The sequence below is a fragment of the Leptonotus elevatus genome, chromosome 4 (assembly GCF_054856555.1).
Source record: "Leptonotus elevatus isolate MCC_2025b chromosome 4, RoL_Lele_1.0, whole genome shotgun sequence".
Lineage (NCBI taxonomy): Eukaryota > Metazoa > Chordata > Actinopteri > Syngnathiformes > Syngnathidae > Leptonotus > Leptonotus elevatus.
The window spans coordinates 10508601-10532567 of NC_141242.1; the positions used below are offsets into that span (position 1 = coordinate 10508601).

General features: G+C 40.2%; 2 protein-coding genes across 6 annotated transcripts in view; one reads left to right on the plus strand and one right to left on the minus strand.

Annotated features, from left to right (window-relative positions):
• Positions 1–6107, plus strand: part of LOC147175464 (transcription factor SOX-6-like) — a 90968-nt gene extending 84861 nt beyond the window's left edge. For both annotated transcript variants that reach the window (XM_086073573.1, XM_086073574.1), the window contains exons 15-16: positions 580–793; positions 3267–6107. In XM_086073573.1, coding sequence (XP_085929699.1) covers positions 580–793; positions 3267–3582 — 530 coding nt within the window. In that variant the 3' untranslated portion in view covers positions 3583–6107. The remainder of the gene's footprint in view (positions 1–579; positions 794–3266) is intronic.
• Positions 6108–6197: 90 nt separating this feature from the next.
• On the minus strand, positions 6198–23902 carry LOC147175465 (ethanolamine kinase 1). Of its 4 annotated transcripts, XM_086073576.1 has the most exons (9): positions 23659–23902; positions 22016–22269; positions 20842–20976; positions 17069–17217; positions 16274–16357; positions 15243–15403; positions 13984–14057; positions 9788–9895; positions 6201–8382 (listed from the first exon to the last, which is right to left on the minus strand). In XM_086073576.1, exons 1-8 carry the CDS (start codon positions 23782–23784, stop codon positions 9832–9834), a joined length of 1047 nt encoding a protein of 348 aa, XP_085929702.1. In that variant the 5' UTR covers positions 23785–23902; the 3' UTR covers positions 6201–8382; positions 9788–9831. The 4 variants fall into 4 exon arrangements, 3 of the variants coding, with proteins under 3 accessions (XP_085929702.1, XP_085929701.1, XP_085929703.1); XR_015094586.1 differs by lacking the exon at positions 13984–14057 and having other exon boundaries at positions 6198–8382; XM_086073575.1 differs by lacking the exon at positions 6201–8382 and having other exon boundaries at positions 9698–9895.
• Between the last annotated feature and the right edge of the window lie 65 nt (positions 23903–23967).

The following is a 23967-nucleotide window of genomic DNA, read 5'->3' on the forward strand; positions in this document are numbered from 1 at the left end:
GAGGTCCAAAAATTGCCGACTTCATTCTGGCTTGAGTCAAGTCATGTAAACCAACGTCCGCTACATATACACATACACACATCTATATGAATGATAGTTTTTATTTTTTTTATGGTTCTGTACTTCCTACATAATCCCGTGAACCATTGACTGCTTGATGGAGATTCTCATTTGAGCTGAAGTCTGTTTAGAATTGCAGTATGTGTTGTTTGTATGTCTACAATGAACATCCTCCTGACATCATAACACAGCTGGACTCTTGTTTTTTTTTTTGTTTGTTTTTTACCGGCAGCATTAAAGTGTGAGTTCGCTTGGTGACAAACATCCATAAACGTCCGTCCGTCCTTTGGATTGTCCCATATAAGGCTTCGTACTCTTGTTAGCAGCTTACAGTATTGCCATTACAACACAGTTTTAAAATTACACATGAAAGGTGACAACAATCTTCATGTTTTTGGTTTTACTAAAAGCAATACTGTAACTACACAACATAAAAATGGCATGGTTTTGTTGACAAAAAAACAATACAAGCTAAGGCCTGAGCAAGTTGTGGACACTGATATCTTCCTCGTTTGCCAGGTTCCCGCTGGAAGGCGATGACCAATCAGGAGAAGCAACCGTTCTACGAGGAGCAGGCTCGCCTCAGCAAGATCCACCTGGAGAAGTACCCCAACTACAAGTACAAGCCTCGGCCCAAGAGGACCTGCATCATTGACGGCAAGAAGCTGCGCATCGGCGAATACAAGCAGATGATGCGATCACGTCGTCAGGAGATGAGGCAGTTCTTTGTCGGGTGAGTCCAGAAAGTAGAGGTCGCTCCACAATGTTGCGTGTGTCCATGCTTATTTGTTCCTTCTTGTGTTCACTATTAAATATGTTACTTTTTATGGCAACAGTTTTTTAATAAATGCTTATTTTAATAGATTGACAGGTGGTCTCTCCACAATGTTGTGTTCTCATGTTTATGTTCCAGGCAGCTATGCAATCTATTTGTTCCACCAAATATACACTGTTGAAGTTAATCTTACATCATGTAGTGATAGTGATTTGATGATGATGATGATGAATTAGTGTTCTGGTTGACTATGACACAGTCGGTCCACAATGTTGTGTGAATCCATGTTCATGTTCTGGGTGGCTACGCTTATTTGAACTTATTTGTTCCCACCAGTCTTCATTTGTATTGAAGAAGATCTTACAACGCAATTATATAGCTACAGTGTCTTTAGAAATTGTTGTCTTTCCAGTAGATTGACAGGTGGTCACTCCACAATGTTGTGTGTTCATGTTTGTGTTCCGGGTAGCCCACAACTTATTTGTTACACCCAATCTTCAATAGCGAAGAGGTTCTCACATTATACAGTGGCAGTGTCTTTAGAGATGATTGGCATTCCAGTTGATTGACAGGTGGTCACTCCACAATGTTTTGTGTTCATGTTTATATCCCGGTAGCCCACAACTTGTTTGTTCTCTCCAATCTTCAATTGTGAAGTTGATCTTACGTTATACATTGACAGTGTCTTTAGAAAGGATTGGCATTCCAGTTGACTGACAGGTGGCCACTCCACAACCTTGTGTGTTCATGTTTACGTTCCAGGTAGCCACACAACGTTTTGTGTTCCAGTCAAATCTGACATGTGGTTGTGTGCGTATCTTAACATGCGCATTTAAAATGATCGATGCTTGCAAAAATTCATGGCTCATAGCATCTGACAATAAAAAGAAATATTCCGACTCGCGTTTATTTGTTGGAGTACAAGACCAACTCCTCCGAATTCCCCGAGCTCCTTATTTAAGAGCGCAACGCGTGTGCCACAAAAAGAGCGAACAGTGGCATTGTGCTAATGGAAGCCAGGCCGCGGGACACGTTTGGAGTCGTCAGCGTCTCACGGATGGATTTAGCAGAAGGCTTCCAACGGGAGCCATTTTTAATAGCGTGTCATTTATTAAAACGAGGACAATGCCGGCGAGCTTGCGGCCGCTGGAATTGGACGCAGACAGATGGAATATGAAATGTAAGCAGATGTTTGAATGCTACATTGACTGCCGTGTGCGCGTGTGTGCGCGTGTGTGCGCGTGTGTGGTCAAGCTAATGCATAGAGAAGCCTGTCATTGAAGGAGGCCTGTGCTTTCAATCAGTGCTGCGCCAACCGACCAACCAAGCGCCCTCTTCAACAAGGCCGCTGCTGTTGTTGTTTTTTTTTGAGAGTGTTTCACATATAAAGTGTCAGAGTGAATGGCGCTAATTGACGATAGAGAAGGGAGAAAATTGCCGAACTCACCACCTCTCTTCGTTTCACAAATCACTTCATCATACAGTGGTACCTTGACCAGTGGCTGGTAGACTTTTCTCTCCAGGGCGCATGTAAAAAAAAAAAATATATATATATATATATATATATATACTAGTGGTGTCAAAATTTGTGTCATCATTTTGAGTGAATTTAAAACTCCTTTTAATGCCACAATTTTTTTTAACGCACAATTAATGACTGCCCTTTCTTGGAAAGCCTGTGCTGGGGGAATTCCAGTTCCAACGCAGCAGAGACGTCCACAATTTTAGCAGTAATACATTTTATAATAATGCATATATTTTGGGAGACTGGGGTTGTATTATATTTTCCGATTTTAAAAATGTGCAGAATTTCACAAGTTATTTCATGTTAAAGATAACTCTTAATATCAAAATAAAAAATGCACTGAGCTGTTACAAATACAATTATGCCATCTAGTGGCAGAAAAATTACCTCAACACAAATCAATATCACACTCGTTTTTTAAAGTACGATACATCTTTTTCTTTTTATCTTAACTCAAATGTATGAATTATTATGAAATTATTTTCTATGACTAAAATATGCAGCCATATTTCTGTTAGTTTAACATTTTTTCCACTTTATATTTTATTGTACATTTTGTTGTACATTTAGAACAGATATAAAATGTGCGATTAATCGTGAGTTAACTATTGAAGTCGTGCGATTAATTATGATTAAAAATTGTAATCGCCTGACACCCCTAATATATACTGTAAATATCAAACAAATCATTGATGGTGATGTTCCTGTGTATCGCAATTATGATACTTACACTTCTAATAAGAGACCACAATGTATTTTTTTTTTCTTAAATATCGGTGGCTAGCTAGTATCAGTGGCTAATATATCGTATCCACTGCCTAAGAATAAGGCCGGTATCAGCCTAATACATGCTCTCGGTATTCGCCCATCCCTACTTCTAATCATATTCCATATTCCATCCAACAGGCCTCAGGCTCCCCTTCCTATGGGCAACAACACGGGTGGCATGGGTGTTTACCCGGGCGCCATCACCATGGCGACGGGCGCCACCCCCTCACCCCACATGACCTCGGACTGCTCCAGCAACTCGGCCAGCCCCGAGCTGACCGTGCCGATCATCCAGAGCGCGTACGACGCGGTCAAGGCCGAGCCCGTCCTGGTCACGCCGGGCCACCCCGCCAACGGCGATGACGACACGGACATGTACGACGATTACGAGGACGAGCCCAAGTCGGACTACAGCAGCGAGCACGAGACGCGGCAGGACATCAGCGCCAACTGAGTGCGCTCGCAAAATACGCGCAAATGACATTTTTGGAGGACAAGAGGCCGGAACCTGCAACAATCCCGGCATCACGTGACCGCTTCTTTTTTTTTTCCAACCAGCATGCATGGACTCTTCAGCAGCTATTTGGTCTTAAGTGTTTTAAAAGGAGTGAGCTCATGGAATTTTTATTTTTTGATGATCTTGATGTTTTTATGACTTTTTTTTTGGTGTTTTATTTTTATTAGATTTTTGCCGGACGGGCCGCTCGCTCGCTGCCTGAACAAAAACGATCATGAAACTTGAAATTTGAGAAGTTTTAATATGAAAGCAAACAAAAAATAATAATCCTAGCTCTTATAATCTTATAGTCTTACATTCATGTCTCAAGCAAACAGCACATCAAATTTATTATTGTGATTATTATTATTATTATTATTATTATTATGCTTACATGACATTATTATTATTATATCTCTATCTATATATATCCCAGCTCAGGTATGATGTGCCAGCTTGTGAATGTGTTTTGTTTTGTACGATGAGAGAGATGTAAAGTGTTCTAACTGTCAATCAAACACTGGGAGCAAATCCCTTCAGACACAATCTTACTTCGTCTTGTTACTGCTACAGATTTTTTCACAAAATGTGCCAAATCTACATTCACATTCACTCGGTATGGTGTAGTCTTAACTTCCACAAATGCTGAAAAAAAAAAAAAAAAAAGTCTTACAGGTTTAAGCTTCTCGGCACCGATCTCGTGAACTACATTGCCCGGAATTCCTTGAGGCCAGATGCCATTTTGGAACACTTACAATTCATTCAGCATGATGGCGCTACTGTAGGATGAGAAAGTTTCTCGTCACTGTATTTTCTAATTGTGTTTTCCATAGATGCGGAAAAATATTATTTTGGCTGATGGACATCTGTAAATGTCCCGGCCTAGGGTTGGTAAAGGATACCAAACTTTTGTTCTTAAAAAAAAAGTACTTAGTTCTGTGCTGTTTTTTTTGTTTTTTTAAATGGTACATTTTTCTACCTGGCATGTATATTTAGAAGTAATTTATTAAGGTAAACAATTGAGGGGAAAGAGGTGCTCAGTTTTAATTTTTTTGGCTATGCCCATGTTCTATGCTGCTTTTTAAAAAAGAAAAATAATAATAACAAAAAATCAGCTTTAACTTTTTAAAAGAACATCTGTAAGGCCATCTTAGCCAATCAGAAGCTCAAAGACAGTCATCAATAATGATGCTGACAACATATATATTAATATTGATAAATCTCTTTACACATGATCTGCATTTTAAAATAGAAATAACACATCTTTCCACAAGATGCTAAGCCTTTTGTTCTAACTGTAAGACCATCTTAGCCAATCAGAAGCCAAGCCCCGTAAGGCCATATTAGCCAATCAGAAGCCCCGAAGAAAGTCATTTCCAGAAAAGACACATTGATAGTCATCAAACTTTTCTGTGTACGTCCATTTCACACATGCTCAAATAAAGAGTCCCCCAACTTATAGTCCAGAATAATGCGCCTCTTCCGTGTGAAACATAAGAAGTAGTATTGTGAACATAACGATAATAATAACAATAATTACAAAAAAACATTTAACTTAACGAATGCTTTATAGAAATAAATAAAAATAAAAAACACTTTCTTGTTCATGTAATGGTCAGAACATTTTAATTGGGTGATTGGGGAATCCCAAAAAAAGTGCTTGAATGGTTTAATGTAACTATAGTGACATTTTAGCCAATCAGAAAGCAGGTGAAAGTCATAATGACTGTGCAAAATCAAGCAAAAGTGAAAATCATGAATTGATAGCGAACTCGTTTTGACTCAACAGTATATAATATAAAATGGGAAGGGTTTGTTGTTGCTGGGGAAAATTGTAGTCCACAAGACTAAAAATGAATCATACATATATATTTATAAATGATACATTTTCAAAACAGCAACATTAGACATGGGCATGGTCTGATTAAAGCACCCCGATTTGAGCACTATTTTTCCCCAATTGTGCTGTCTCACTCATTTCATTATTTTTTTTCCCTGACATTTTGAACAGCTTTCCACTTTCTACACTCATTACCTCTTTTTTCGTTTCGTTTAATTATTATTATTATTTAGATGAGCTTCACAAGCTGAGCCTGAGCGTCACTCGCACGGCAGGCCAACTCCTGCTCGCCTCACACATCCTAAGCACTGGATACAGCTTCGTACATTTGACTTTCTCTTTATCTTCAAATGATTGACTGAGGTGATGTTTTTTGCTCCCATGTTGTAGTCTTTGGCCAGCAGGTTTTCGTTTTTTTTTTTGTTTTCCTCCCACGTGGCCTCTGTTAAACCTCGTTACACAAACATACTTGTTTTTGTTTTGTTTTTCTGTGATGACAATTTTTTTGTTGTGTTTCAAATTGTGCGTTTTAACATTTCATTGTATTTATTAGCCGAATATGGCTCTAAAAAGTGTCAGTATACGTCATACTGGTGAGAAAGACAATCAAAGAAAAAAAGGAATAAATAAGAAATAAAAACTGCCGTCTTGGGAGGTTTTCATTCTTCTGTTTTATTTTGTGAATATCTGGAAAGATTTCAGCAACGAGCATTACAGTAAGTTACAAATTGATGCAATTGAGTAGAATTTCATCCAAAACGTACATGCCATGACTAATTAGAAAAATTGTGACATTTTAAGGTGAGAGAAGTTGTAACGGTTTGAAACAAATAGGTTTTGACAATTTACGAAGAGATTGAGGCACTTTTTGTAGGTGTATCATTAGAATTTTCATTTGAAATTTCCTATAAAAAAAAAAAATTGTGAGAAGAGGTTGAAGCTTAAGTCTTTTTTTTCGAATAAGTGAAAAAGACAATCGAGAAAATGAAAAAAATAAAACACGTGCGACTTGATGATTTTCATCAACCAGACACCTAAGACGTTTTGAGTATTTTTCCTCTTTGCCCGCACACGTGCGCCGTGTTGGGGTGTTTTTGTGCGAGTTGCAGGTGCCACTGCCGGAGCTTTTGCTTCCATGACTCCATCAGCTCGTGCGCCAATGTCTTTCCACACTTCTAATTATTTCCAACACACAGATTTATTTTTCCAAACTTGAGCTTTTTTTCCACATCTTCTTTATATTTTGGTGGCCAGTTACGGTAAATGTGGCCTATTGTTCCAGTGTGTGTGTAGGTGTGTGTGTGCGTATGCGTGAGGTCACACATCCTGACGAGCGAGCAGCACCCGATCCCGCCATCTCCTCTGCCGCCACATCGTAAATCCTAATTGTAATTCCCAAAAGGACTTTAGCGCCACCCTGTGAGGGGCGCCACCTCTTTTGTCATACACACGCCTTAAGTGTGTGTGCCCCAATGTCTGTGTGTGCTTTATTTTCATGCAGTGTGTATGCAGAGGTTTCACCGGCTACATCATAACCATAACGCCAGAGTGGAGCCACAAAATAAGAGTTGGATTACATACGAAAGCTGTATGTAATTAGTTAGGAAGATGGATGGATGGATGGATGGAGGAATTATAGAGATGGATGGATGGGTGATATAGATGAAAGGATGGATGGAAATGGTGACAATGATGATGATCATCATTATTATCATGATCAAATTGGTAACCGTTTATCCGACCAAATAGCAATGACCCGTAGGGTTCCCCAGGGGTCAATCTTGGGGCCCCTCTTGTTTAATCTGACCATGCTTCCATTAGGCCAGCTCATACGTAGGGGACAGATGGACGGATAGATAGATAGATAGTTATAAGGAAAGTTGTCCACACTTTAAAAAAAATGGTGTTAAAACAAATGATTAATGGAAATGCCGGCGTACATGACAAAAGACGCCAAAACTGGAAAGAAAAGAACGAAAAACAAGTCGGCGTGTACATTAGCTAGCGTTGTGTGATGAAAAGTGACGGCGCGTATACTGTAAATGGTGAGGGGGTGTTGGCAAAACAGCGGGGGTCAGCAGCCTTGGCAAGCCTTTGACAATAACACCCATCTAAATGCAATACCCACATAAAAGAATGTTTTATTAAATATTTTTTTTAAATCATTTGAAAGCTTTAGCTAGCGTGTTTTGAAAGGCGGCATAAAGGCCTATACTTCTCTTTTAATGCAATTAGAGGAAATCTACAGCAATTTTTTCCCTGGAAAATGACGATGGACAAAAGGCCAATTCTTTCGTCTTTCAGGCAAAGTCCTTGGGTCCTTTTAAGTGCGATAGTCTACTAATTAAATATTATATGTACAAAACGGGGAGGGGTGGGGGGGAGTGCCACTTTAAAAGTAGCGCCGATTGTTTGGATCAAAGACACAGCTGCAGCCTTGGTGAGTGCAACAATGTTACGACCGTGGGCAAAGGATGCAATTGTGGCCGCTACTTTCACCATGGTGGACACAATAAACCCAACTTTTAAAACAATTAGACAATGGCGGGTAGAGGCTATGTAAGCCCCAAGGAAAAAAGCAAACATGTAAAAGCCACACCTCAGAAAGTTTTGCATTTTGATATCAATGGGGATGAAAGCCAAGATGTCCAAACTTGGTTATATTTCAACAGTGGACTTCTGATCGACTGGATCGGATTGGCAGATATTTTCTTTTTCTTTTCTTTTTTTCTAAGAGCTCAGTATTGTTCATTCGGTAATTTCGCCGATTTGACATATCATCATTGCTCTTTTTTTTTTTGTATGTGGGTGAGTATGTGTGTGTATGTGCGTGTGTGTGTGTGTATTCGTTAGTTCACCAAAAACCTGTTAAAAAATCCCATACCGTTCACCTAAACCGAACACCGCCGTCAGGAAACCTGAGGAAGGACCAAAGAAAACAAAGGAAAGTGATTGGCAGATATTTTCAGCTATAATTTTACGATTTGGTAATCGATGAATGACATGATTGGGGTTTTTGGGCCCCCTTTTCCAAAGAGTGGGGGTTGACTGTACAGTAAATTAACAAAAAAAAAATAATAATAATAATTGATAGATAGGTCCATCTTCTGATCGATCGATGATCACTTATTGCTTTTGTTAAACTCGCTCGTTGGTGATCGGCTCCAATATCCTAATCGCATAAAGTCTCATCTGTGATATAGAAATAGATTATTAAGAGTTCCTTGGCACTTTTAATTGTATCAATATGTACGGATCGCGACAGACAGATATTGTTTTGCAAGTCGAACTTGGGGTGTTACAAGTTTTGCTGTGACAAGACAAACCATTCAGAAGACAAAATAATGCTGATGTCATCAAGGGCCAGCTCGAAGGCTATCAGATCAGTTAAAGTAAAAATCACCATTGTTAATATACTGTTTGTATTACACCAGCCAGCACTGCTGATAGATTTAGATTCGATTAGATTTGCATGGCAACACAGACTAAAATCGAATAAAAAATCTAGCATCCACATTCACAAACTGAAAAGCTACAAAATGAAGATAATAGACTGTTGGGAGTAAATTAATATAATTCCATGGAAAAAATATTCAATAAATATACAAAGTACGTCCATAATCACTGTGAATAGCCTATTAGCTTTTTTTTTTAGATCTGTGTTGTTTAATTATCAGAACTCACACTGACATTTGAAGCTAATGTTGAATATCGTGATGTATTTGGAAGCAACATAAAATATTCAAAAGCTTTGTTGTCATTTGCTTGTTCACTTTTTTGGATTTGTGTGGACTACGTGCGTGGTGCGAGAGAGTCAAGTAAAGTGTGATTAAGAGCTTTGTAATGATGTTTAGGCCAACGCGGGCACGGCGGCGTTGGAAACAATGTGCTCATGGAAAGAAAGCATTTCATGCATTTAGGCCAACGACGACTGTTCAATTGGAGAAAAGTTGCGGTTCTTTTTTTCGTTTCTTTTTTTTTGGTACCAAAGTCAGAGTTGACGAAACGATTCAAAAAACTCAGCAGACATCGTCAAGGCGGCACTGGTTAATGAACGTCGTTAAATGATGATTAGCCGTGCGTTTCATTTGGAACGGATGTTGTTGGCCTTTTTGTACAGAATCTTTTTATTTATTTATTTTCAATCAAGGGGTCCTGGGTTTCCTGTACTATACGATTCAGTGAACTTTTTCGGAAGAGTGGTGTAAAAATCATCATCACTTAGGGGCGTACTTCTTTTTCCATTTTTTTACTGGATTGTTTAATAATATTTATGGGCAAAGAGTGTTACTTATGTAAATATTTACAGCATTTATGTCTTACTGTACGTTCCAATGGTTACTCTGCTGTGTCGCCCTCTTGTCAATTCATTTCATTGAAAAATATTCTTCTTTCTTCTCAAAGTAGCGGTTGAGTCGTGCCACGGCATACCTAAGACAAAAAAAAAGCAAACACAAAGTTGTTAGGACACTTTTTGATGCTTTCAATGGGTTAAAAAAAAAGTCATAGCTGACGTTCCAATATACAGTAATTTCATGTAAGGGAGACAAAATACAGACATGCCACGGTTAGCTTAGCACTAGCTAGCAGCTGGCGCGACACAAGTGGATAGATTTCAAATTGTCCACCATTTTGTCTATACAGAAGTACCACCGGCCATTGTAATGTGGTTTTTCTTACAATTACAGGTTGTCTAGGGTGGCTTTTTATTCTCTACAGTGTGTGCTAAAAGGAGCGCTTGTGTCATTGTTAAACAAGTGATGAACACCTTCCTTTCTTCGCACATATAAAACATAGAGCCAAACAAATGCCCGTAAGCGCCACATCTCTTTACTACCTGCACGCGTACACGTGTGCCATCCAACAACGAAGTGGCTTTTTATTTTCTCAAGAGAATCCACTTCCTTAACTTTGATAAGGTTTTATTGCTTAAGTAAAAAGCAAGAGAAAATCATTTGATTTGAGCTTGTATTCATCCATGCATTATTACTTTTCTATTGCACTTTCTCCAACTTTATATTAAAGATAATCACTCATTTCTAAGGTTACTTGGGCAAGAGTCCATAATATTGATTCGTTCCCAAGTTAGAAGTTAATAATCTTTTTAAAAACATTTCATTCATTTAGCAATGGCGGCAGGTCACGCTGACAAGGACCGACGGTTTTGTGGTCCAACCGTATGCTGTTTGGTTCCCTTTTATTCTGGAAAAAAAAAAGTGCTTTTGCAACCACATTATCACGCGACCTGAGGAACGCCATCGCCCTTGGCCCTCTTTTATAAAAGCTTTTTGGACAAAGCAGCATTCAGTACTCTCGGCCATCTGTGTTGCTGTGTGTTACATAAACTTTTACTGACTTGTAGTCACAATGTTTTAGTTGAAAAAAATATATCTGTATATATTTCAGTATGACAATCACTTTTGGTTCAACATTTGGCAAAGACGACTCTTAAATGGTATTACATGATTTCAGTTAAGAGAAAAGAATACAATAATTTATAATTAATGAAATGAAAAAAGAGATAGTTAAAAAAAAAAAATTCTCAGGTCAAAGCATTGATATGTAAACACAATTAGTAAAAATATTTACATTTAGTCGTAGCCACCATATGTCCGAGTTAATGGATGCACACAACGTTGTGGAGTGATCACATGTCAAAGTTATGGACCCACACAAGGCTGTAGAGTGACCAAATATCAGACTCGTGAAACCACACAACATTGTGGAGTGACCGCATGTCAGACTCATGAACCCACACAATGTTGTGCTGTAACCTCATGACAGCATTATGCACCCACACAACATTGTGGAGCAAACACACGCCAAAGTCATGGACCCACACAATGTTGTGGAATGACCACACCAGACTTTAAATACAAGAACGCACACAACAGGTGAAAGATTATGAAAATGTAAAAAATATATATAATATGAATTACATTTTACATGAGTTTGCAGAAACAGGGGGCACCACCGCCTTTTCAAAATTAAACTTTTTTTCTATTAGAATTGGAAGGTTTTTATTCCTTGTTAAAACAAGTTAAAGATTTTTTTTATTATATTGTTAAAAATTAAAGAAAAAAAGAAATAAGCATTTCCATTTTTTGGGTCCGGCCTTGAGTTTTTAAATGATGTCATTATTCTTTGGAAATAATCCAAAGGAGACATGTCAGCAAATAAAATCAAGTATATTGTCTGTGAAAGTAAAATTGTGCACCTTTGGAGACAAAAAGAAGTCTTAAGGCACATTTTACATTTAAATGAAGCACCAGCCTCAGAGTCCATCCAATTCATGTGCACTTTAACTCAAGCTGACAACTCAAAAAGTAGCGTACTTAACGTTTATCATGATCGCGGATGAAACCAAAACCCTTTTTTTTCTTTCTTTCTTTCTTGCGAGAAGAAAAATGAAAAGCAGGTATTCCCTTTCACAATGTCCTTTTGTGCAAAAATGGACTTCAGCAGCAGCAGTGGTGGACCTCCTCCGTGTTCATTTCCTCATAATAATGTCTTTGTCAAAATAACAGGGCTGTCTAGCCAGCGCCACCGCACATCTAAACCACACGCGCGCTCACACACACTCACGCACACACATAAGTGAGCAAAGTAAATATGGAGTCAAGACGTTCCTATTGTCACAATGCACATCTGGCTTGGATTAGAGCACAAGGCCGCACAGACGCCTGTCACTCGTCGGGAAGTCAGTGGAGATTTGGCTCAGGGGGTTAACAGTGGGAGGAAATGGGCGCACACACGCACACACACACACGTTTCCATGACTTCAGACAACATTTACAACGTTTACTCGCATTGGTTTCATGGATACTTACCTCTAACTCTAAAAGTCTGACTTTGGCCCTTAAGATATCTTCTGAAAGTATTTTGGGGTACTACAGTACAATATACCCATGTTAAATGTGCCACACATACACAACGTTGTGGAGAGGTTACCAAACAGCCTACCAAACTTTAATTGTTGTCCGAGCATCCATATCCACAGAACATAAGATCCTAAGATGATTGGGTGGAACTAATGTCACTTGTCAATTTAAACATGGACACAGACACAACATTGTGGAGCAACCACAAGTCAGCGTCTACTGGAATGATTTTTAAAGATGAAAGATGCTATGTCCAGATAACATTTGAGGCCAATTGGGTGGGAAAAGATAAGTTGTATAGCTCGTCAGAATATAAACATGGACCAACACAACATTGTGGAGTGACCCCATGCAAGACTCATGGATGCACACAACATTGTGAAGTGATGGCTTGTCAGCATAATGGACGCACAGCATATAGTGGAAAAAACTAATGTCAACTTCATGGGCTCACATAACACTGTGGAGCAACCATATGTTAGACCCATAAACCCACACAATGCTGTGTAGCAGCCACATGTCAGATTCACAGATGCACACAACATTGTGGAGCGACCAAATGTCAAGGATATAAACCCACATAAGATTGTGGCGTGACAACAATGCCAGAGTCACATGCACAAAACCTTGTGCAGCGACCACATGTCAAGTATATAAACCTACACCATGGGATGACAACATGTCAACGTTACAGACCCACACGGTAGTGTGGAGCAACCACGTCAGGGTTATAAACCCACACAACATTGTGGAGCAACAACATGCCAGACTCAAGGATGCACACAACATTGTGGAGTGATTCAAAACTCGTAAGTTAAATAAGTTGTAAGTCAGGGTACGACCATACGTGTATTTGGGTTAGGGGGTGCGTAGAGGTCAGCAGGCCTTCAATTTCCCGCCGTGCTTGGCAAAAGTTAGCACTTAAATGAAGGTAACCTGACCCGGCTGCACGCTAACTCGGGGGCGACCGGGGAGCAGACGCCGGCGGAGGGGTTCGAGGGACACGTACGCAAACGCGGGAGCGACGGCCGGGCAGGAACAATAGCGGCTCTGTGCTTCGTCACCCCTCTGGATCACATTTCCTCACAGGGTCTACATCCAAATGAGGCGAGGGCGCTGCCGTTGATCTCGCAGGAGGTTACGTGGGGGGAGGGGGGCGCGCGAGAGGGAGGCTGCCGGGTGTCTACATTGATTTGGATCATCGTGGTGGTACGGGACAGACGCAAAGACTGAAAGGCGGAGGGTGAGTCTTTTTCACACGATAGCAATCAATTTAAAATACTCTGGATCCTTCACATGGATCTCATCATGGAAAAAGGCAACAACAAAAAAATGATAGACCGTGTAAAAGGGACTTAAGACTTTTACACATAACCAATTAAAGGATCTGCTAAGTGAATTCAGAGATTTGTTTCTATGTACATCATACGTTTGAAGCTAACGGGCTAAAAACATGCAAAGCCTGAGAACTTTGTAGTACTCTAGAGTGCCTCGTTGTCAGCTGCGAGTGTGCCAGCCATGACAAATTAATGATATGGCATAAATGTCTGCCAAAATACAGTAGCTGTTTTAACACAACAGCTCGTGTATTGGATGTGAATATGTTTGTGAACCAAATCAATTGAAGGAAGCACAAACCTGTGGAAGTCAAAATCAATGGCGGAGTAGTGAGACTGGAGAATTGCCCACAAACCCCAGAAGAAGTTGGATGCCTTGTGGGAGTAAAAAGCATAACAATCAGTCATCCAACAGGTTGTTTGGCCACAGTGTAATAATGAAGGGATTCTCGTTAAAGGGGAAGTCAACCCATTTTTTGTGACCATAATATGTTCTATGCAGCCCCACTCGTCTAAATATGGTATGTGGTTAATATTGCGTTAAGCGGCAAACAACCAATCACAGAGCAGCTTCAGAAAACACGTGAACTCTGATTGGCTGTTGCCTGAGTCCTGAGCAACACTGATGTCATCGTTAGTCGTCATCAAGTGGCAAAATGGCCGCCCAATGAGATGGATAAAAACGGCTGGATTTCGCTTCATAACTCATATTCCCAAAATGTAATATTAATCAGAATGTCATGCTTAGACTCGTGAGGTCACATATAACATATTATTGTCAAGAAATGTTTAAGGTTGACTTCCGCTTTATTTTAAGGGACGCCATTTCAACTAAAAGAAAAACATTTCTGTAGTTCTAGTTTAGTAACTCGTTCACTGCCGTCAACGGGAATTTTGGGTGCCAGTTGAAGCTCTAATTTTAATATATACAAGTCACAACTGAGTATAAATGGCTGGACCAGACAAACTATGAAAAAAAAAAGTGTGACTTATAGTCCAAAAAAGATGTTCGTTTCTGATCAGGATAATACGTAGCCATAACCTCTAACACAACTCAACAGCCCGTTGTTGGCCAATAGTTGCTTGGTGGACGTATCGACCATAAAAGAACGCACAAAAAGTTTCAAGGTCTCATGCTCTAAATTGACCAGGAAGTCGGACATTTGGATTCAAAGCAGCCATTTTGGGCAAATTCCCAGCCTGGTTAATTCCAGGGCTTGGACCAAGTGAGCTGCAGTCAAAACATGATCAGTTTGAACATATTCCTTCCTTAGTTTTTCACCAAATTATTTCCCTTTATCCGCTCTGAAAAATGTCCACATGATTTGTGAGTGTCCCTCTCATGTCATTGTTGGAGCGCGTTTACGCCTGATAGTCCACTAAGTATGACAATTACATTCAAAAAAAGTATTTTCAGTTTCTCATTTTTCCTCGTGTCACTTTCCAATCAACTCGCAGGAACTCCATCACAATCGGAGCTGCGCGAGGTCACATTTTCAGACACGCTCGCAATTTTTGTCTTCAACGGGGATTGGAGTTATGAGGCAAGTCGTCGCTCACCAAGGAGAACTTGCAGACTTGCACGTAGAGTCGCGCCACCTCGTCCCGTGTGACGCTGACGTCTTGCCCTGTGCAGTGTTTGTAGCTCAACAGGTACGCCTCCAGCCAGTCGCTCTGCAGGCGGCGGCTCGGGCAGCGGCTGTAGTCCAGGTCCTGGACACCTTTCCAAAAAAAAAAAACATTCAAAACTGACCCTCGAGGAAAAGCCGCCAACCAGGAACGAGCCTGAAAACAGCCCACCAATCAGGTGCGCCCGTTGCATAAACCACTCATAGTAGCTTGCTTCTTGGCCGGAGTAGGCAGCCAATCAGGAACGAGCACTTATTTATGGTTTTGAGATGTTGCGCATGAATATTCAGCATACTTTTGGTGTCTTTTTTTTTCTTTATTTTCCAACGTATGCATTTTGTCACCACTGTTGATTTGTTGGGTTTGACGTAAAGGCAATATAACAAAAAAATTGGTTATAAAATAAATGTTGTGACACATGAGTCGCTCGCTGTTGTTTTGCTTTTCTAAGGTTCGAGACCCCTGGGTTAGGGTGTGCTCAATAGTGAGTTAGGCAGATCATAGGACTTGATTTTTTTTTTTTTTTATATATATATATATATATATAAATTCTGGTTTTGATCCCTTTATAGATGGGTTTAAAAAAAAAAATACTATGACTTAATTCTCATCCCATAATGTTTTTCTTATAAAAATAAGACATTTCGCTGTCTCTTTGGGGCATTATTAAAAGGCAATAAGACGGCAGTGATTTACACGGTATGGCCTCATCACTTGGCATCACGACGATGGCTGCATGTCATTAGCTAGCATAAACACGCTGCTGCAGTTAGCAATTATCAGAGGAAGAAGAACAGATACACGGATTTAAAAAAAAGACGTGAAAAAATAGAATTACTGATTCACCTCCTTCAGTCAATTTTTAAAGTACGCTCGGGGAAAAAAATAAACACTCAAGAACAAATACCTGAAAAATCTATTTCAGTACAGCAATAAAACGATTCATTTTGTAGCAAACCTACCTGCAAATTCATTGAAGTGATTGCCGACATCGAAGGCCTGGTAATTGTACTCGGCATACTCATAGTCGATGAATCTCACTGTCCCTAAAGGAGGGAAGGAAAGGAGAGGGGGGGGGGGGGGGCGGTTGACGTAGAAATTGGAAAAAGACACTTAAAGAAGTATTAGTAAACTCAATTCATCTAAGTTGGGGATATGTACATGGCACTGCTTTTTTGTATTTTATACACTCTAAAAACAGTTGATTCAAAAGTAACCCAATTATGGATCAAAAATGGACCGATCCACTTTATGGTTTAATTTGACCCAACATTCTGGGTTGTTTTATACAAAATGACCCAATTTTTCGACCCAAGTAAAGGATCTGACCAATATTTATAAGTTATTTTACACTAAAAGACCATTTTTTTAACTCAAAGTTGGATCAAATTGACCCAAGTCTATTTTTGACGCAACTATTTTTAGAGTGTATATTCAATACAGAGCAGCAATTTAAATAACTTTGAATTAACAATTATTTTTTCAATGAAAAAAAAAAAGTTATATTTTACAACACACTCCACTTAAAATGACGCACATCACACTACTGCAGTTTTCCTCAGCAATCGCTTCACCGCCATTTTTTTTCCATATTAAACCCACCGCAGACTTTTCGTATTGTCAGCAGTATTCATGCAGGTTAATTACAAGCGAAGGCTGGCGCCCTGCGACATTGCCCGCATGTGAAAATAATTCATAAGGCATCCCCAGAAGCACAAGTAACCCCCCCCCCCCCCCCCCCCCCCCCCCAAGCTCACCCTGCTGGCGGTCGTGGATGATGTTTTTGGTCAGGAGGTCGTTGTGACACAACACGGTGGGCGAGCCCAACGGCGAGAGGTGTCGCTCCAGTGACTCGGCCTCCGTCGACAACCTCGCCAAGCTGGGCAACTGCGGGCCGGGCGCCGAACTGTACAGTGGCACAAACCGCAGGGAAAAAAGCGTTGAGTTGTAGGTTTGCGCAAAGTATTTCTGCAAAGCTCGGGACATCTTTAATTTAAATGTGTTGGCAGCATCGCGTGTTCGACGTTAACATCTCTCCTCACAACAACTCTAAAATGAGGTTTTGGTGGGGTGTGAATCGTTTAAAAATGCAGCCACTTAAGTCAGTTTAGTGACTTGAAATCTGGTAGGCATGTCTATCATCAGTAGAATCCCAAGAGGTCGTGCCCGAAAAAGACATGGGGAGCCTGCCATTTTGGTTTAAAGAGGCCACTTTAGGCTCATTTTGCCTATTTGTGTGACAAAAAAATAAATATTTTGTTTGATTGCTTTCAAATTTAAAACACAGGCAGATGAGTGACACTATATATTTGTAAACCATTTGAATATTCGCCATTGGGTGGTCGAGGGGTGCGGCAGTGAAAATAATGGAAGTTGATGACTCATATTGAATCTGTAGTGCAGAAATCCCCCCTCCCCCCACCCAAAAAAAAAGCTACGTTCACTTAGCAAAGTATAATTTGGGAGATGTGTATATCATGAGTAGACCCACAAAGAAAGTCTCAAGAGGCAAAAAAAAGAAGAAGAAAAAAGAAAAGACACAGGGACCCTACTGTTTGGCTTTGAAGTGGCCATTTTAGGCTTATTTCGGCCATTTCTAGAACTTCTAGAAAAAAAGAAAGAAAGAAAGAGGTGAAAAAAGAGGGGAAAACACTGCACAGCTGATTTTTCCCCGATTGCCACCATATTTAAAGCACATATAGCACATATATTAGACAGATGAGTGATGCTACAATGTGAAACATTTGCGTGCTCACCATTGGATGGGGGAGGGGCCTATCAGCAAAAATTGTAAAAGTACTATTTGCAATAACAAGTACTGTACTACGATGCGCAATTGCAGTCCTGCGAACCAGAAGAAAATGGCTGAACAAGAATCTTGTTGATTTGGATTTTGAAGATCTTTTGACTGGTTCTTCCTTTGCACGCCCTGAAATTTGATAGCTTTCTACTTCCTGTCTGACTTGGCTTCAAAAGTCACGCAGTCGTTCGCTTAATTGCAGTTGATCACCTGCATTAATCGCGGCCCTGATGTTATAAACCCTCCTGATTCCCTTTCAGCTCAAGTGCGTCGATTAGTGCGAATCTTTTGAACCCGTCGCCATATTTTTGGGCGGCATGCACGCGTCCGCCTCCTGCTCATTAGCGGGAATTTCCTCCGTTTATCAATGCGACTTATTTACATATGACTCTGACGCCACGTTGCCTTTTCTTCGCACTGTTGTACGCTCGCGCCAGTGCATGCCAGCGACCCAGCGGGAGGCCTTTTTCACATGCACTATTGCCCTCAGTGTGTGCGCGTGTGCGAGTGCGTGTGTGCGTGTGCGTGTTGCAGCTGCGCGCCGCCTATCTATGCGCAGCGGGTGGCGCCGTGGCTGAAGACCTCCTCTGCAGGTGCACCATCTTCCTGCTCTTTCTTTGGACGTTTCCTCTGAAGATCACATTCACGCTCAAGAGTACAAAAGTGTCTCTGATGCCTCTCCTCGCAAAAAAGACTAATGAATACACGCACTCATGTACACGCGCTCGCATACATGCTGCTACTCAGAGTGGGTTGGTGGCTCGCGACACAGCACCATCTATTGGGCCTCCACGAGAGGTGCAGCCGGAGTGGACAAAGCTTGAAAATGTGAGTCTATATTTTTACAACCTGTTGTCGCATTGCAGTGATTTGAAGACATTATTGTAAAATTAAAAATGTAATTTAAATGCCATTTATCTGCTTCAATGACCAAAAACACGAGGAAAAATATACTGTATTGTATAAAAAAAACATGACAAAGTTGACTAGTTATATAAAATGTGATATGGACGTTATATAAGGGGCGTGGCCTAGTGAGGGATGTCAGAAGCTGGAGTTGAGTTGGCTTGTTATTTTACTCGTGAACGTGAGTTGTGGCAAACAGCAGCTCGTAAGTGTTGTCATTTAGAATTTTTTTTGACTGTTTCTTCTATTCAAGCAATGGCTCGTAACTCAAAACTCGTACTCACATTCGTAAGTCAAGGTGGCACAGTAGGCTGCATGCGTTTTGTTGGAGAGCTACATTCAATGAATAGCATGTATGTTCAATTTTTTAATAACAAAGCTGTTTTCCTAGGTAATGATTTTTAAAAAAAAAATCTAGATAAAAATGAGTGAATCAGTGAAAAGCCTGTATGTCCAAATTCAGCACCCCTCCTTCTTCTTAGCAGAAAAAAAATGTCTATATATTGGTTTCGGGGTGTTGTAAGACATTTCACATTGCTGAAGTAATTTTAGTGTAGTACAAAATGTGTTGTCTAATGTAAAAAAAGAAAAAGAAAAATATATACTTTTTTGTGGGGGTGCATCTTGAAATTGTGGGGCGAAAACTGCACTTTTAGTACGAATGGTGAGCATAAAACCTCACTTTTATATTTTCTTTCATCTCTACTTAAAAATAAATGCTGGTCACATTGCCAAAATGGAAAGACAATATTGTAAAAATGCTGCTTAAGTGCTGACAGTGTATTAATTTAACAAACACGACTTAGTAGCATTAATAAATGTCCATCAGTGAGGCTATCATTAACGTAACATTAATATTTATCTTTTTCAAAATCATAATCAACATATGAAGCTACAGCATGACATCATCAGGAAGTGATGTCTGTTCTTTGTTTCGTTCCCATATCTGACCTCGCGGGTCCCCCTTGTCAAAGATAACCTAAGTAATTATATATACACATTATATTACAATAAGTCATTGTAACAAGTGGCCTCCCTCGAACGGAGCCTGGAAGCCATGAGAGGACACAGAAATGTTGCTGGATTCCGTCAGGGCGCTGTTCACGTTTCACCTTGCAGCTCACAACCACCACCGCGGCTAAATGGCAGGAAGTTGACAAAATGATAATACACACATGCTAATTGACGCTAATGTACATGGACAGATGTCTTGATCCTGCACTCATTTTTCTTATCACTGTTGATTTTTTAAAACTACGTTTTTAAAGTGACTTATTATTCCGTTTTAAATTCATTTAGATTGTTTTGGATTACGTAGAGGTACTGCATTAGTATAGTAAGCACACAATGGGCAGCAAAGAGGGAATAATGGTGAGCAAGAGCCCTTGTAATCTAATTGTGCGCATGAGTGGCGTTTTTCCTTCTTTTGGCATTTTCGTAGATGGGTGCAGTTGGAAATAGCGTTTGCGCCGTTGTGGGGCAGAACAGAGCCAATTTGAATCCCAGCTAATAGAAGCAGCTCCCCTCATTCTCTTTAAATTTAGCGCGAGAGAGGCACGTGGTCAACATGCTGAGAGCGTGATGAACTCATTTGAGTACATGCAGGTGATCGGCGCGTTTATATGGAACTGTAAGATCTCCACTCGATGATGTAATTTGGCCGCTGGGAAGTGGGCACTTTGGAGACAGACACTCTGTTGTTGTCCAATGAAAAGCATGTATCTCCATTTTCTTTTCTTTTTTTGTTTCTATCCAAATTATTTTTTAACATTCTTAGTTATTTAATTTTAGATTAAAACAAGCTCACCAAGGGCGGTTTATTACCTCGAGCCGGCGAGTTTGCCGCTGTCCTCTAACAGCGTGAGAAGATGAGACAACTTGGTCCACAGCAGACGTTTGGGGGGGTGAGCGCTCGGTGGGCGGATGGAGTGGATTCTCGCCATCTCCGCCGCGATCAATCTGCGGGGGAGAAGAATATTTTTTGTACCCCTTATCTCCTTTTGCCGGGTGATGTTTTCCATTCTATGTCGACAGTGCTAACTAAACATGTCACCACAAGAAAGTGTGCACTATTATTGTAATGGGTTGCATTTTGGAGCCATATCAGGAAAAAATAATTATCAAGTTTTAACATGGCAAGTTTTAAATAAGTTATCACGTTAAAATGTGATAAGTTTGGCTGCCGCATTGGGCGAAACAAAACAAAGCAACTCTTTCTGTTACAGGTCACTGGCGGAATAGAGGTATGTGTCTTCTTTTTTAATCTTAAATCTTTGTAAACAACACTTGGTCTTAGTTTTGCTTTTTTTCCACAGCATTATAGAAGAGCAGCATTGTAACATACAACTTTAATTAAAAGATGCAAAAAGGACTCCATCGCTGGCCTGAACCCAAATAAATTGCTAAGCTCGTTGTCATATAGTAACTTTGTGTTTTAACGTGATGTTAAAACGTGAAACTTAGCCTACATGAAAACTTTCTGAAAAATAAGTGACAATTGACTTTTTAACATGAAAACGTTCAAATGTGAAAATTATCACATTAAAATTGGATATTTATTACATTAAAACGTGATAAATCACATTAAAACATGGAACTTATCATGTTATAACGTGATATAGAACCTTTTTTTTCTGTTGTGACAGCAATACTTTTCCATTTATTGAATCATCCATATATATAGATTTCTTAAGTCATCCTTGTATGGATGCCAGAAATCTTTCAGAATTTAAAAAAAAATTGGACTGAAGAACTGAAATTTCATTTCAATAAGTCGAGCAAGACCTCAAATCAGCGAGCATCAGAGGATTAACTCCACGCGCATTTACTTTTGCTTTAGGCTTTTATTGCAAGGCTTATGCCAAAAGATCTGCCACATCCAATATGGTGGACTCATTGACGTATAACAGCAACGGCTCAACTCGCTCTATAGTCTCAACATGTATATGCCGATTTACACTTGTATGGCAAACAAGCAAGTGAACGGAATAGTTGCGACCTGTATACGGAGGGCTGATACAGCAGCCTGTCTTCCAGCACGTCTCCGGGGACAAACTGGTAGCAGATGCCGTTGCGGAAGCTGCAGTAGATCTGCGGGCCGCAGCCGTGAGCGTGGAGGAGATGGAACATTTCCACCTCCCGCTGGCGGTCCACAAACAGCTCGGTCCGTTGTCCGTAGACTCTCACCAGCACGCAGTCGCACTCGTCAACGGAGCAGCCCAGCAGCTGGTTGGTGATGCCCTCAGTGAATGTCTGCCACCACGTAAGAATATTAGATTTAGTTTTGAAATCAATTGAGTTGATGTGCAAATATTTTTATTTTATCTTTTAAATATTTTTTCTTCTGGAGATGTGCAAAGATTTTATGTTGAAATGGGCCAATAGAATCGTTAAAAAATAAAATTTAACTATATAAGTGACGTTTCATGTATTTTTCTTTTTTCGTAATATAAGTCACACTTTCTGTCATAGTTTGGCGGGCACTTGCTGTGATTTGTAAAACTCAAGACGAGCACCCAAAATCCCCGTTCCCTAATCTTGTTGACAGGATTGGATTAGAAACGTTCGCACATACACATACACATACTCACCCACATACAAAATAATAAAAAAATAAAAAAGAGAGCAATGATGATGACATTACCGAATGAACACTACTGAGCTCTTAAAAAAGAAAAAGAAAAATTAACTTTTGCTTCTAATTCCGGCAAAGTTTTTCTTTTTAGTTTAAAAGGCTTGCCTTCCGCTTGGTATTGTGGTCAATGGGAGCAACCGCATGCTAAATGAGTGATATTTATGTACTCCGGATAGATTTATAATCTGAAAAATACGGTAAATCTTTTTTTTGCCGCTCCTTCTGCTGTGTGCACCTTGGCTACCAAAGGGAAGTATACTATAGATGTAGGGTAAAAGTTAAAATAAGTCAAAACTCATCAGAAAAACTCAAATGTATATGATCAATACTGTTATTTTATTATTAGTATTTTTATATGCGAGGCATCTACAAATTTTGAACAACTATTAGTAACCCAAGACGGGCGAAGTGGAAATTCCATGCAGCACTCGCGCAAAGCACGAGAAATGAAACCATCTGACATCATCGAAAATGAATAGCGTTCTGGCTCCGATACTCAGAGCTCCCCATTGAAGTGTCTGCTGACATGACACATGACACAATGTACACAACACTCGCGCTCTCTCATTCTCAGCGGCAGTCCCAGAGCAGGTGTCGCTCATTCGTGAAACAACACCCTCCCCCAAATAAATAAAAGCACAATACGCAATTAAAGTGGCGCATGTGGTCTGCGTGTGTGCTTTAGCAGACCTGCCGCAGATGGAGAGGTCACCCGGCTCATGTGATGTCACCTAACAAACATAAACTCAATTTGAAACTCTGATTGAGCCAACATGGCGACACAATGAGTTTCTTGTGGCTACATCCACACACCTCCACCCTCTAGACCTTATCCTTTAGTTTTACCTATTACTATTTTGTTGCTGTGTACAGATAAATGTGAGAAATAGCAAGCGAAATATTGAACAGTATTTCCACCGAATGAAGAGAAAATGTACGGAACGTAAACATGGACGCACACAACATTGTGGATCGACAATCTACTGGAACGCAAATCGGCGACTGGCCTTCATGCGGATGTCTTGTGGCCTCCAGTGAGGTCTCAGCGTTCTGAGGAGGTCCAGGACGGAGGTACGAGCTTCACTTTCATCCACGTGGACGTCAATGTGGAGAAGATCATCGCTCGTCTTCATTTTCAACTTTGATCTCACATCAGTGGACGCCTTCTCCAAAGCCACAACGACGCCCTGACTGCCGAATCAACAATCTATCCAGTGTGGCGACCAGAGGCCAATGTTCCCGTGGATGTCTTAACATGACAAGGGTTTACTTATTAACAAGCATCACTGGACCATAGCACTGATACCTTTATGTGT

Excerpts from the sequence above, each read along its gene's own strand:
- LOC147175465 (XM_086073576.1), bottom strand. The coding sequence starts at position 23,784 with ATGAAGACGAGCGATGATCTTCTCCACATTGACGTCCACGTGGATGAA. Across the intron at positions 22,270-23,658 it reads CACAAGACATCCGCATGAAG|ACATTCACTGAGGGCATCAC; the intron begins GCCAGTCGCCGA and ends ACGTGGTGGCAG. Across the intron at positions 15,404-16,273 it reads TCACTTCAATGAATTTGCAG|GTGTCCAGGACCTGGACTAC; the intron begins GTAGGTTTGCTA and ends TTTTTTGGAAAG.